This window comes from Nyctibius grandis, chromosome 9 (genome assembly GCF_013368605.1).
Source record: "Nyctibius grandis isolate bNycGra1 chromosome 9, bNycGra1.pri, whole genome shotgun sequence".
Lineage (NCBI taxonomy): Eukaryota > Metazoa > Chordata > Aves > Nyctibiiformes > Nyctibiidae > Nyctibius > Nyctibius grandis.
In genome coordinates this window covers 8,775,573-8,787,932 of record NC_090666.1, presented here as the reverse complement: position 1 = coordinate 8,787,932, position 12,360 = coordinate 8,775,573, and the positions used below count along the sequence as shown (strand labels likewise).

Genomic DNA, 12,360 nt, shown 5'->3' with positions numbered 1-12,360 from the left:
CTAGAAGGAGTCGAGATGGCTGGGAAAGGGACTGTGGAGACTCCAATGCCTGGAACGGGGGTCAGTAATGTTGCAGGGGTCTGTGTGCCGCAGCCTCCCTCTTTTTGCACCCTTCCAGCTTCCTAGAACATCCTCTACCTCCACAGTGCTGCGGGTGTATGGGATTTACACTGCCAGGAGCAGCCCCATCTGTCAGATACAGCAGTAGCAGAGCTTTAGAAATAAAACACCAGAGTGGCAAATGAGGCCATCCCTTGCTGCTGGAATGGCCAATCTCCCTCTCTTAACCTAGTCAAAGCAGACAGACAACTGTGCTAGGCAGCAACCTACTTTGCGCAGATTATGAAAATGGAAGGTGACACAATAACACAAGACAGTTTGAGTCAGTAGAAATGTACGCTGCAGCACTCAATTACAGCTGGGTGAATTAAGGACTGTGTTACAAATTTAATTTTTTTTTCCACCCTCACTTCGCAAGTCAAGCTAGATCTTTCAGTATGAAAAATTCCACTTAAAAATTATTTGAAGATCTTATCACCCAATAACCAAATTAATTCAGCTTGTAATTTCTACCCTTGGAGAAGCACGAGCGCAAGTCATTTTGTAGGAATCTTGTCTTCCTATTTTGGGAGAATAGAAAGGGGCAAGGAATTATCTTTACACCTTTTTTCCCTCCTGTCTAAATCCCCTGCACAGCACTAACTCCAGTCACATTTGGGGAGCCCAATCAGATTACTGTTACCAGAGTCAAGTAGAGTCTGTTCTGCATTGCACAGTGCTGAGCTCAGACACTGACTCCAAATGGTGGTTGTTTACTGGTTCTACAAATTGTGTTATCAGCCAAAAGGCACCATGTCTTATCTACCCTCCTTACCCATTTATACTGTACACACTTTCCCAGTAAAAGGTTGCTTATTTTTTTTAGCATGCCAAGCCCTCATTTTGACCAAAATTGCTTACAAAGACTCCATCCTACAGCTACTTTTGAAAGCATTGGTATTTTGACTATCTTAGAGTTTAAGTTAATTCAAATAATATCATTTCTAAACACAAACTATTCTTTTTGCATTCTATAGCTGTAAATACTATCAAATTAAAGACATCTTCGTTTCACAAAACACTTCCTTGATAAAGAACTCTCAACATACAGAACCAATCGTACCTCCATTTACGTACCTGCCTCTACTCAATTTCTCTTTCACAATTCTTACTTAGAAAAGGCTACCCAAATGTTTAGATCAGGCCACTAACTCAGCTTCTTTACAGGGTCTTAATTCTTGGAACACAGTGCAACAGTGCGTCTGCTAGTCATGATCTCGCTTCTGTAACAGGAGGTTAAGGGGTCTGATCCCTTGATTTGGATCCATACACTATGTTGATTTTATAATAACTAAACAGATAATCTAATCTGGAAGAAAACTACATTGCTCAAACTAGTACTCTTTGAATGTTTTGCCAACGTTAATCTCTACCAGAGATATGCAAAAGAAAGAAGTCAGATTTCACAAGACCCTGAAGACTGTTGGAGAGAATCTCAAGACCCTGATATAAGACCGGTTCTACTTCTCAAAGCTATCTGTGAAGCATGACTGAATAGACAGGCCAGACTTTTAAAATGTGCCATAATGTTAATGAACTTACTGGCCGATTTTTAAAAGAAGTCTGAATCCTTCTGAATATCCCCACAGGCTTCTGAAGTTGGGCGTCCGAATACCAAAGCACCCAAGATTAGAGACCATTTTGGAAAATGTAATCTGCATTCAGCAGCTGCCTATACAAACAACTCTTGTAAGCATTTAACTCGTTCTTTGCAGAGCACTGTGGCATATAGAAATGTGATAAATTTCATATGGAAAAGCTCTGTTCTCTTTGCTATTTCTGTTTCATATAAACAGAAAGGTCATAGGCTTTGCATTTTACAGTATCATGAAAGAAGGATCTTTCCCTATATTATTTAAACCATGAAATGAGAGATGGAAACGTCTGACTTACTGTAAGGTGTTGTATCAGTAGGGTCAGGAGGTGGAAAATTTTCTGTGAAGTTGACATTACACAAGTCTGTACTACAGCAGCAGAAGCGATATGTTCCATTCTGAATCAAGGAAGGGGTGGTTGTAACTATACACTCCTCAAAGTGACACTCTTGTGGATCTCCTATATGAGACCAGCAACCTGTAAAAAGAGGCAAATTAAAGAATTCTTTTTAAAGGAGGCAAAATATTAATTCTATTGCATGGAAAATTAAACACACCTATAGAAATCCATACGTTACCCAGCTAAATGTTAGAGTGGGGTGAAAACAGTTATCTTAATTTGCTTGTTGACTTCGCTACCACCTTTTAAACCAAAAACTGAAGAGTTTCTTTCAGAATTTACCACAGCCAATGAGAACCAATATGGGCAGTGACAAAGGCCAACATCAGAGGTGCCCAGCTGTCAACCTCAATATGACAAAATCTGAATTCTTGAGCCTTCTAAGCAGATGTATGCCATTCCTCATGTCTCTGATACCACAGAAAATATCATCACCCTCTGGCCCACTGTCTAGATGAAATTTGATTCTATGAAATTGTGACCTAGTCCTTTCCTTAGCGCTAGGCCACAAGACTACATCTATGGTTTGGTGCTTCTTGCATAATTTCTAAAAATTCTGTCCTCCCTCATTGTCAACATTACTGTTCTCTTCTATGGGATCACAACTTATCTGTTGGTTAATGCAGGCCCTTTCTCCCTGCAGCAACAGTTCCTTCTCAAGTACGGTCAATGGCAGTTAAATGTCGTTTATGCACAAATGCCTGGAAGTGAAGAGGCAGCATGGGGCAGAGGTGAGCAGCCAGACTGCTTCCTTCAGCAATTTACCAGGTCAAACATAAAACAACAACATAGAGTACAAGTGCACGGGATGTTGTAAATACCAGTTTTCACTCAGCCTTATACTGCATTAACTTGCACCCAAGTAACCAAGAGCAGAGTCCCTGAGAACGGTAATCAAAGCAGTAATTGCAAGACCCTTCACCCCTCTCTACCATCACTCTCCCTGCAGAATATCGGCGAATTGACAATTAGTGATATGTGTCACTTTTGTGCTATAGCTGCAATTTCCTTTGTAAACTAACATCCAGTCAATATGAATATACACTTTTACTTAACGAGACACTTATTTTTAAATTTATCATTACATCAATACATACACCGAGATATACTCAAGAAAGCCATCTTCCTCTGGACATCCTAAGTAACAAGCAATCTGAGTGTTTCTTCCTTTAACTGTGCATTAATCTCTTTGGTCTCTTAGATCATTTATTTCAAACAAACTTTCAGTTCACATTTAAAATTGATAAATAGGAAGTTTAAAATTATGCATTGTAGAATGCACAAACAAAATGCCCAGCTTTGCAGCTGCGCATCTTCATATCAGCTGGCTAGATCACAAAAAAGTGAGGAGTAGCAAAACTACTGCACTCACACTGAAACGTTACATACCTTGTTTTACAAGATGTATGTCTCCTTCTCGTGTTTTTTCCCAAAGTCCATAGCAGGTACTACCTTTCATGCACAAAATTGTGCCATTCTCCTGGGAGATTCGGCTCTCACTGATTCCATGGTCCTGCTGGTACGGGTCCTTAAATGCACACAGCCGCTCCTCACTCTGTGCAGCTTTTGACAAAGAAAGGAAAATATTTTTGTCAGTGATTCTATGCATAAAATACTCACTTTAATAAAAGGATGATTAAGGTCTTCTGGAAAGCTACATTCAAAACTCTCCTGAATTGTGTATATCCGTTCTTTAAACTGTACTCCAACAGTCAGAAATAAAAATGAGGTCTATCCCAAAGTTACTTTCATAAAGAAGACAAAAGAAAACTCAGCAGATGTTTCAAAAGGAATGTGCAAATGTTTGAAATTCACAGGTGCAGAACAAAAATTTCATTGCATAGTCTGCATCATCTGCATCATTTGTCCCCAAGCATACGTTACGCAACTGTTAGCTGGTTTCTTCAGCAACCGCACGCGTTACTTAATTGTTTCCAGATCCTAAACCAAGACGATCTTCTTCAGACTGCCATCCAACCCAGTGCCTACCTAATTCAGAGGGTTTTTCCACTCTCTTTCTATTGACCCATCTCTTTTCCTACATGCTATCCAGCTGTTGCACTGACATTTACTTCTTTGTCTCAGCAGCTTATCAGTTTGGGCTCTTCCACACAACTTTCTTAGTGAGCACCAACAGAAATACTAACGCCTGAGTAAAACCCGTATGACTGACCAGCAGTTCTGGAAAACACTGCCTGTGAACAGGAGCAATGCTGCATGTAACATCTCCCTGGGGAATGTCCAGCAGAAACATTATAAAATATACAAAGAGAGCGCAAAAATAAATACCTGTGATCACCTGAAAAATCTTTGGCGCTTTTGTTAAAACAAAACCACCCACAAAAGGCATACTGATTTTTACAAGAATATTTAAGCAACAAACTTCAAAAATGTAGTATCTTAAGAACTCTCATGTTTTACCCATACGATTACTGCTTTTTTGTTTACATCACCTCACTTAAAGGACTCAACCATGCTGATATACCTCTGTCATCTTTTCTTTAGGAAGAGTACACACATTCAAACAAATAAACTCTTTAGAAAGGCATCAAGTCCAAGATAAATAAATCCTCCATTTGTAGTGAATATGATATTTTGAATATTTTCATACTTCCCTTGAATGATTTTATAAAATGCATGGAAAGCTAGGTGTGTAATTACAAGGCACTTACGTATTATTCAGTAGTACAGCTCAGCAAACATCCAATTGCACTAAGAATTTGTACTACGTATCTCAACAACTAGCTTTCATCCAGTTCTTTAACTCCCATGAAAGCGCTGGCAGCAAAAAGATGCAAGCTGGAGTAGTTTGATCTTTTGGGAAAACAGATTTTGAACTTAAAATAAAATTATAGCATATGTAATTGTAAATTATTACAGGTACTCTAGATGTATAAAATATCCCCTCATTGAGAATTTCTTTATTTGATCACCCTGCAGCACTGGCCCCAAAGAAGCCATGTTTCAGCATGGCAAACTTACTGCAAAAAGGCTGTTTCACTGTGTCACCAGCACAGGTGAGTGGGTAATAGAAAGACAAACCAAGAGACTCAGATACCTGTCTCACTTCTAAGGCCATTACTATTCATTAAAGAGTCAAAATTCAGAATTCTCTTATGCTGAGACAACCTTAAATAGCTGCACCATCCAGAAAAGCAGTCTGTCAGTGACTCCCAGTTTATTCTGTGGCAGCAGTGATTAAAATAGCACAACTTAGCTTATTTTTTAGTGGTCTGGTAGGACACGTACAATCAGTTGAGCTGCTTGTCAGCTCGGTGGTGGCAAAACTCTCAGCTGAGGAGACAGGAACTTCTTAAGCCACTGTAACTCAATCACTTGCAGCTCGGCACACTCCAACAACCTGGTCGGCAGTCCATGCTACTCACCCGCCTCTCTGTACACTGCTCAGTGTACAATTTACACTTTTCATCTGGAACTAGAGTTCTGAAGCAATAAATACATTTATTATAAAGCAGTGGCTTGATATCCAGAAACTCAGTTGCCTCAATTTCATATCTAACTTTTTTTCTTTCTAAATGAGTTAGTTGAGTTACTGAGGACACAAAGGTCACACATTAACAGCTAGCATATGCTGCCTCAAGCAGTACTTGCCAGTCACACGTAGTAGTTTTATTCTCAGGAACAGCTGAGTATGCCAGGCGTGAAGCATCTGTCCTGCATTCTCTGCTCTGTGACATGGGACTGGCCAAGGAACAATGTATGAGAGGACACTATCCCACTGCCGTAAGAGAACTGGAGCTGACTAACTTTTTGAAAATTGAAAGGAGAAAAAAATATCACGGAAATATAATTTTCAAGAGAGAATGGGACAGAATTATATGGCCTTGTGCAATATGACATAGCTGCTCCTAGGGACACGACGAAGATTTTAAAATCAGTTGTGTGTGATAGTTGAGTGGGACTAAGGTCATCTGAGATGTTGGTTGTTTACAGAATGCTCAAATTGCTGCAAGATAAGCCCTTTCATAATTTGCCTTTATTGTGAAAAATAAATTAAAAAGAACAGAACTTATAAAGCAGGCACACAGATTTGGTTTCCGTATCAAAAACCTGCGGTTAAAAAAAAAAGTAATTCCAGGAAAGTCCACTTTCATAATACCTCAATAGGTTAAAAAAAAACAAAACAAAACAAAACAAAAAAAACAAAAAAAACCACTTTTAACCTCTGAACTAATGGAAGGAAAAAAACCACTTTTTTTGCTTTCTACTCAGAAATATAGTTAACATGTATCATGTCTGTGCTCCAGAGACACAGACAGCTTTAACTGCCTATTTTCTGGTTTCTTCACCTTTCTATAAATCTCTTAGGATCAGGGTTGAGAGGCAAGAACATGCAGACGATACTTGAAAAAAAGAAAAGTTGTTAGCCATCATGTTAGATGCTGTCCAACCATACACTATAGAAAATAACAGTTTCTACCAAAGGCTTTTCTGGTTTAAAAAAAAAAAATGTATTGCCCTATAAGAAGGCCTGCAGAGGGGAGGAAAGGGTAAGCATGAGAAAGTACAACACTCACTGCTAGCAACCTGAGTGCCTATGTTCATCAGTTTTCTAGCAAACTAAAGAAAATGCAAGTTAACTTGCCACAATTTAATGTCAGATGATCTCAGTGGGAAACTTTTCCAACAAAAAATAAAGATTACTCACCCAACAACTAGAGTTTTCATGCTGATGGCTGCACATTCCTGCTTCGATTATAACTTACGACGAGCACAACCCCTGTGGGAGCAGTACCCACTGCAACACTCTGCTAACCCCTGTCCCTTCCCTGATGGCATGGAACATCTGGCGAACTGGGGACACATAACAAAAGCTACTTTATTTTTCTCTATGGCCTCTGTAGGTTCATTGTTGAAGCTGTGATGCCAAAAAAAATTGGGTAGAGCATTCAGATGTCCAGAAACCGTCTTGAAGAACAACAGAATAGATGAGCCACTTGGATTTATTCGCATGATTTCAGCACATTCCTGCTCTGGGAATTTGGCAGTAAGGTTTCCTTCTTCCAGGCGGTGGAAACTAGTCAGCTCTAAAAACTTTTACTATTGGAATACTTCTAAGTCAGGCCTTGAAAGCAACCTCCAGCCTAGATAGTATGGCTTAAGAAATGGAGATACTACTACAAAAACACACAGAGGTGCTGGCGTGCCTGTTCTAAACTTTATCTATTTCAAGAGAAATCTTACCCTTCAAGGTAAAATACCGTTGCTCATGTGGATTTACATATGTTCCCCACGGATGACCTTTTATGTCAGTTCTCAGTCATCATGGGAGCCAACACCTATGCATGGTGCAGTCAGAGCTGAAACACATCTACCTGGCCCTTGGGAGCTCTGCGCCTGCAACATGAAAGGGCAGCCACTAACACTATAGCAGCTCAGCTGGAAACAATTCCAAAGCTGCCGCTTCCAAAACTCCATCCTTGAAGATACCCAAAAGCCGTCTGGACATGGTCCTGGGCAACTGGCTCCAGGTGACCCTGCCTGAGCAGGGGGTTGGACAAGATGACCTCCAGAGGTCCCTTCCAACCTCAACTATGCTGCGATTCTTGCAGGACACAGGTCTCAAGGTACTCAATGTGCAGCAACCAGATAGAAAAACAGTATTCCTCAGCTGGGCTACCTGCTATTTTTTGTCTCCAAGGCAGGGGAAATGGTAGGGTAAGACTAGAACTACCGGATTCTCTTGTTTGTCTTCAGTTCAAATAGATCCAAACCCAAGGAAATACCTTACAAGAAGGGCAATTAGAATAAACAACTTTTATTTATCCTATGAAGACTGAGGCTCTTGAACTGATCCATTTGCTGTATCCAGGTCATTTCCTACCTATGTCAGAAAAATGAAAGGCAAAGCCCCTGCAGACAGATGTGCTCACCATATCTTAAGGACCCATGAACAGTTCACTGTGCAGCACTCTTTTCCCTATAGATTTCACAGACCCAAGATGCACCAGCAGTGTACCCTCAAATCGGCAACATGCAGAGCCATTTACAGATCAAGCTATACAGTATATTTGCCCAGACATGAAATGTCCCAGCGTACAAACAAAACCAAGACCAAGCACCAAAATAAGTGGCAGCACATGTTTCACAGGACATCTGCTACATGGCTGAAGTCATCTTTCAGAGCCCTGCTCTCACTAGAAGAAATCATGTTATATCAACTCTTTTCCAGGCCCTTTCAAGCTATCTGTCTTGCTACCTTGCACAAGTTAAGCATCACAAAAATAACTCCAGTAAAATCATTAAAATTAATTTGGATTGCAGTTCCTCTATAAATGTGTAAGTCCATAATAACTCTTTCATCATTAGGTCTAAAGCACAACAAACAGAAAATACTGCCAGAGATGCATGTATTCCCCCAAAGGTTATAAATCTACTGAATCAAATGAGCAACTACTTTTTTTTTCTTTTGGGGGGGGGGGGGCGGGGGGGGCAGCTCTGAAGAGTTCACTGTACTTAAACACAATTATCTGATTAAATCAGTATGTGACAAAAGTGTAATCGTAGAAATATGGAAATTATGACTATGAAAAGGAGAAAGTCACATCAAAAGCCACCTCCGAAACTGGAAAACACCTATTTATTATTTCTTTTGCAATATATATAAGAAGTAAGAGAAGAACTTTTGGTACTTTTATTATCTTTATAAGGTAAATTTCACAGTAAACTATATTTGTTCATCACACAGAACATATTATACATTCAGGTCTTTTCTAATTCACCTTTAACAAAAGACTATGAGAGAGATTTTGAAACAAACAAATATCAATTGAATGTTTACATGTCTTATGCCACTGAAAAATCTGCTACTACAGACAAGTGTAGTAGCAACAGATAGGCTGACATTGAAAAGGACAAGGAGTAAAACCTGAACAACAAATTGTGAAGGATTTATAATGAAATGCCTATTTTCCATTCCTCTTGAACTTGCGTACCAGACAAACTGTGAAAATAATTCAATAATAATAATACAATGGACTCAAAACTTCCGTTCTGTCATCCAGCAGAGATTTCCGACAAAGACAAGAAGGGAAGGCACCATTCCCAGAAGTTCTACTAAGGGAAAAACCAGCCAGAGCAGGGCAAGCTCTTTGCTTCCCTATCACAAACCAGAAAAAAAACCCAAAATGAGTTCTATTGCTCTCCAGCCCATTTTACATCTATATTTATATAAAAATACACTTTACTGTCCAGTTTCAAAAATATGCTTAAAACACGAGCATTACAACTGAGTATGGGTGCTTCAAGAAGTCATCTAAGAAACATTAAATGTTCTTAGCTTTCCTGCTTGGCTGCCATTACGGGTGCGTCTGATCACGACACGTACATTAACAGACTTAAATTGAAGCAGATTGTGAAACCTTATTGCCATATTCCGAGAGGAAAATGGGGAAACAGACGACATTAAATTACTTTCCTGAAATCATAAAGGAACTGGGAATTGCCCATAGTTTCCCAAGTCCATCCTGTGGCTCCCTCTTACTGCCGCAGCGCTCTGGGGGGCACAGAGTTCATCCCCATGCCATGACACAGCCTCAACAGAAAGTGCCTGGGCTTCAGGAATTTCCGTTTGGCATATGGCTCAGGTTTTGATACGATTACAATCTTAGTATTCATCAGTTCTACAGTCTACAAAAAAAAAGCTGAAAAACCAAGTTATTACAGGAAAAATACTATATTGATGTTTTCAGTATTTTCTCCCTGTAACCATACTGCTGTTTCCAACTGCCCAGGAACAGAGACGTGATTCATACAAATACGTGAATCCTGGATGTTTGTAGTGGTTCACTACAAAACCACCCTGAATACGTTTACTATTTGAATATTTGCCTTTGTTCCCCACTAAAGATATTTCTGGACAGCAAAGAACAAAAGAAAACTACAAGTGTATCTACTGTCAGCGCCAGAAATCTTGTGTGCTACGAATATATGATTCACCCGTACTAGGATGAGTTTAAACAAATGAATATGCTGTTATTGCTTTTAATATACTAACTCTCTTGCAATCGTTTTGTGTTCTAGGAAAACATAATTACTGAAAACAATTACAACAGAAATACCAAAAGTTACAGGAATCTAACTGCAAATCCTTAGAACGTGAGTCATGCTCTCATTAATAGCACGGGAAGTCAGTTCCATTAGTACTCAATCAACCCTTCCTGTCCTTACGTCTATTCAATGCAGTACATGGAACTTGCATCAAGTGCAAAGGGAGGGGAAAAGGAAGGAAAAAGAACTCAAATGTTACTCAAACGCTACAAAGAATGATTCTACTCCATGTCTTAACTGTCAGGATTAAACAAATATATAAATAAGTAAAAATCAACGTTTGCAACTTCACAATTAATGCCAGGCGATACATTTCGTGATGCAACAGTCATGAATAAAAGAATGTGAGATAACAGTCAGAAGACAGACTTGCACATAATCTTCAAGAATAGACTTGCTGGCATCACAGACCACGTAACACAGGTACCACGCCGGTAATTATGTCCAACTGCCTTCATGACCACATAGGTGAAGACTTGGAAAAAAAGGCAAAAAAAGGAAAAGATTTCTGAGCATTTGTTTGCCTGTAATGGGATGTCTTTAAATACAGGCCACCATACATTCAACTGGGAACCTCATTAGGCTGCAACAGATTCTTTGAGAAGATTAAGGGTTTTTTTTTTCCCTCCTAACTTGTCTTTTGAATTAGTGAGAATTTCATAAGAACAGCCATAGACACAAAACCTGTTTTCTTTTGGCCCTGTCAGCTCTCTATGGAGTTCTTTTATTTACACAATACAGAGAAAGATCATCGCCCTCAAGGCAGGGTTATGAGATAGCACATGTCCTCATAATGCAAACTGTTAAAAGGAAGGCAATTGAACTAATGTACATAAGTAGGCTCCTTTGAGTATATCCTTTCAACTACCAATAGCTGAATTCTGGCGTGATGTACAGAAAAACAGAATCCTGAAGAAATCATCACTTAGCAAGCACTCTACTGCTGCTTTTTTCATCTTTTTCTCCTCAGAGAAATAACTACAAATATTTCTAAATGTGTATACAATTATACAAAAATATATCACAAGCAGAAGTCTTTTGAAAGAAGTCATTCTTCTACAGACAGACCATCCTTAATACTAACTTACGGGTAGGAGGAAACTGCTGGTAATCTTCCATGTATTTACACTTCCAGTACTCTGCTTTGTAGCATGTTTGACCAACTGCACAGCAGAGATGTGGGCTGACTGGTCAGGAAGAGAAATAAACTGTCTGCCTAAGCATTGGTGCGAGCATGAAGGTCTAAACCAACCAGAAATGGTGCAGGGAGTTTTTGAGCAAGAGGTGAGGAGCAGCACAGTGCAACACAGAGTCAGGGAGCGCTCGGTCAGGCAGACAGCACAGCCCATTGCTTTACAGCTAACTTCTATGCTAGAAGCACTCCAAGTGGGCTCCACGAATGTAATTAATAGATTAGGATTTTAAAGACAAGGACTAAGAAAGAAAGGAGATTTGCAGGAGAGTACAGTAGGGACTTCCAGGAGGGAAGCAGAAAAGCTTCAGGAAAGCAGAAAAATGCTTCAGAAAGTTACATCTGTGGTCATAAGCCTTCCTCTCCTTCTAACAAAAAGAGAGGAAATAAACATCACAATCACTAAAGCTCCTCCTGTATTTTATAGGACATATTACGTACCTCAAGATGTACTGCAAAATACATTTTGACAATAAAACCCTTGCAGTTTATACTAAATGTTAAAATCTGGAAGAATCTGTTCACAGTACTGCATGTCCTTAGCATTCACTGATGAAAATTATTTTGGTTTTGTCTGCTTTTGCTGTGTAACATCACAGTTTCAAATGCTGGCAATTACACAGAGCCAGCCTTTGACTGAGAACTAGTGCCAAAACTAAAATGATTGCTAGTACTGATATCCATTTCAAAGTGATTAAGTGACTGCACACGCAGATGACTAAATCATTTATGTTCATTACAAGACCCTTTTCCATCAAAATAGTATGAGACTAGAAAATTCAAGTGTCTCTTTTTTTCGGTATGTGGATACAGTCTTTCCTTCTCCTCGGTCTAACCTTTAAGCAAGTACATTTGAAATCTCTTTTTTCTCCTTATTCCCTTTCCAACACCATGTTGGTCTGCTGATAAACACTACCAGCAACAACAGAGACACCAACCTTTTCCTGTTGTGTATTCTTCAACAGTACTTGGGTATGTTGGTGTTTCAGCTTCATTCTGAAGTA

At 39.4% G+C, this 12,360-nt stretch overlaps 1 protein-coding gene across 1 annotated transcript in view; it reads right to left on the bottom strand.

The window, feature by feature from the left end:
* The window catches only part of BMPR2 (bone morphogenetic protein receptor type 2), a 112,716-nt gene that overhangs the window by 53,756 nt on the left and 46,600 nt on the right, over positions 1 to 12,360 (bottom strand). Inside the window, exons 2-3 of the mRNA XM_068407238.1 lie at positions 3,484 to 3,657; positions 1,993 to 2,172 (exon numbers count right to left, since the gene is read on the bottom strand). Of these exons, the coding sequence (XP_068263339.1) occupies positions 1,993 to 2,172; positions 3,484 to 3,657 (354 nt within the window). The remainder of the gene's footprint in view (positions 1 to 1,992; positions 2,173 to 3,483; positions 3,658 to 12,360) is intronic.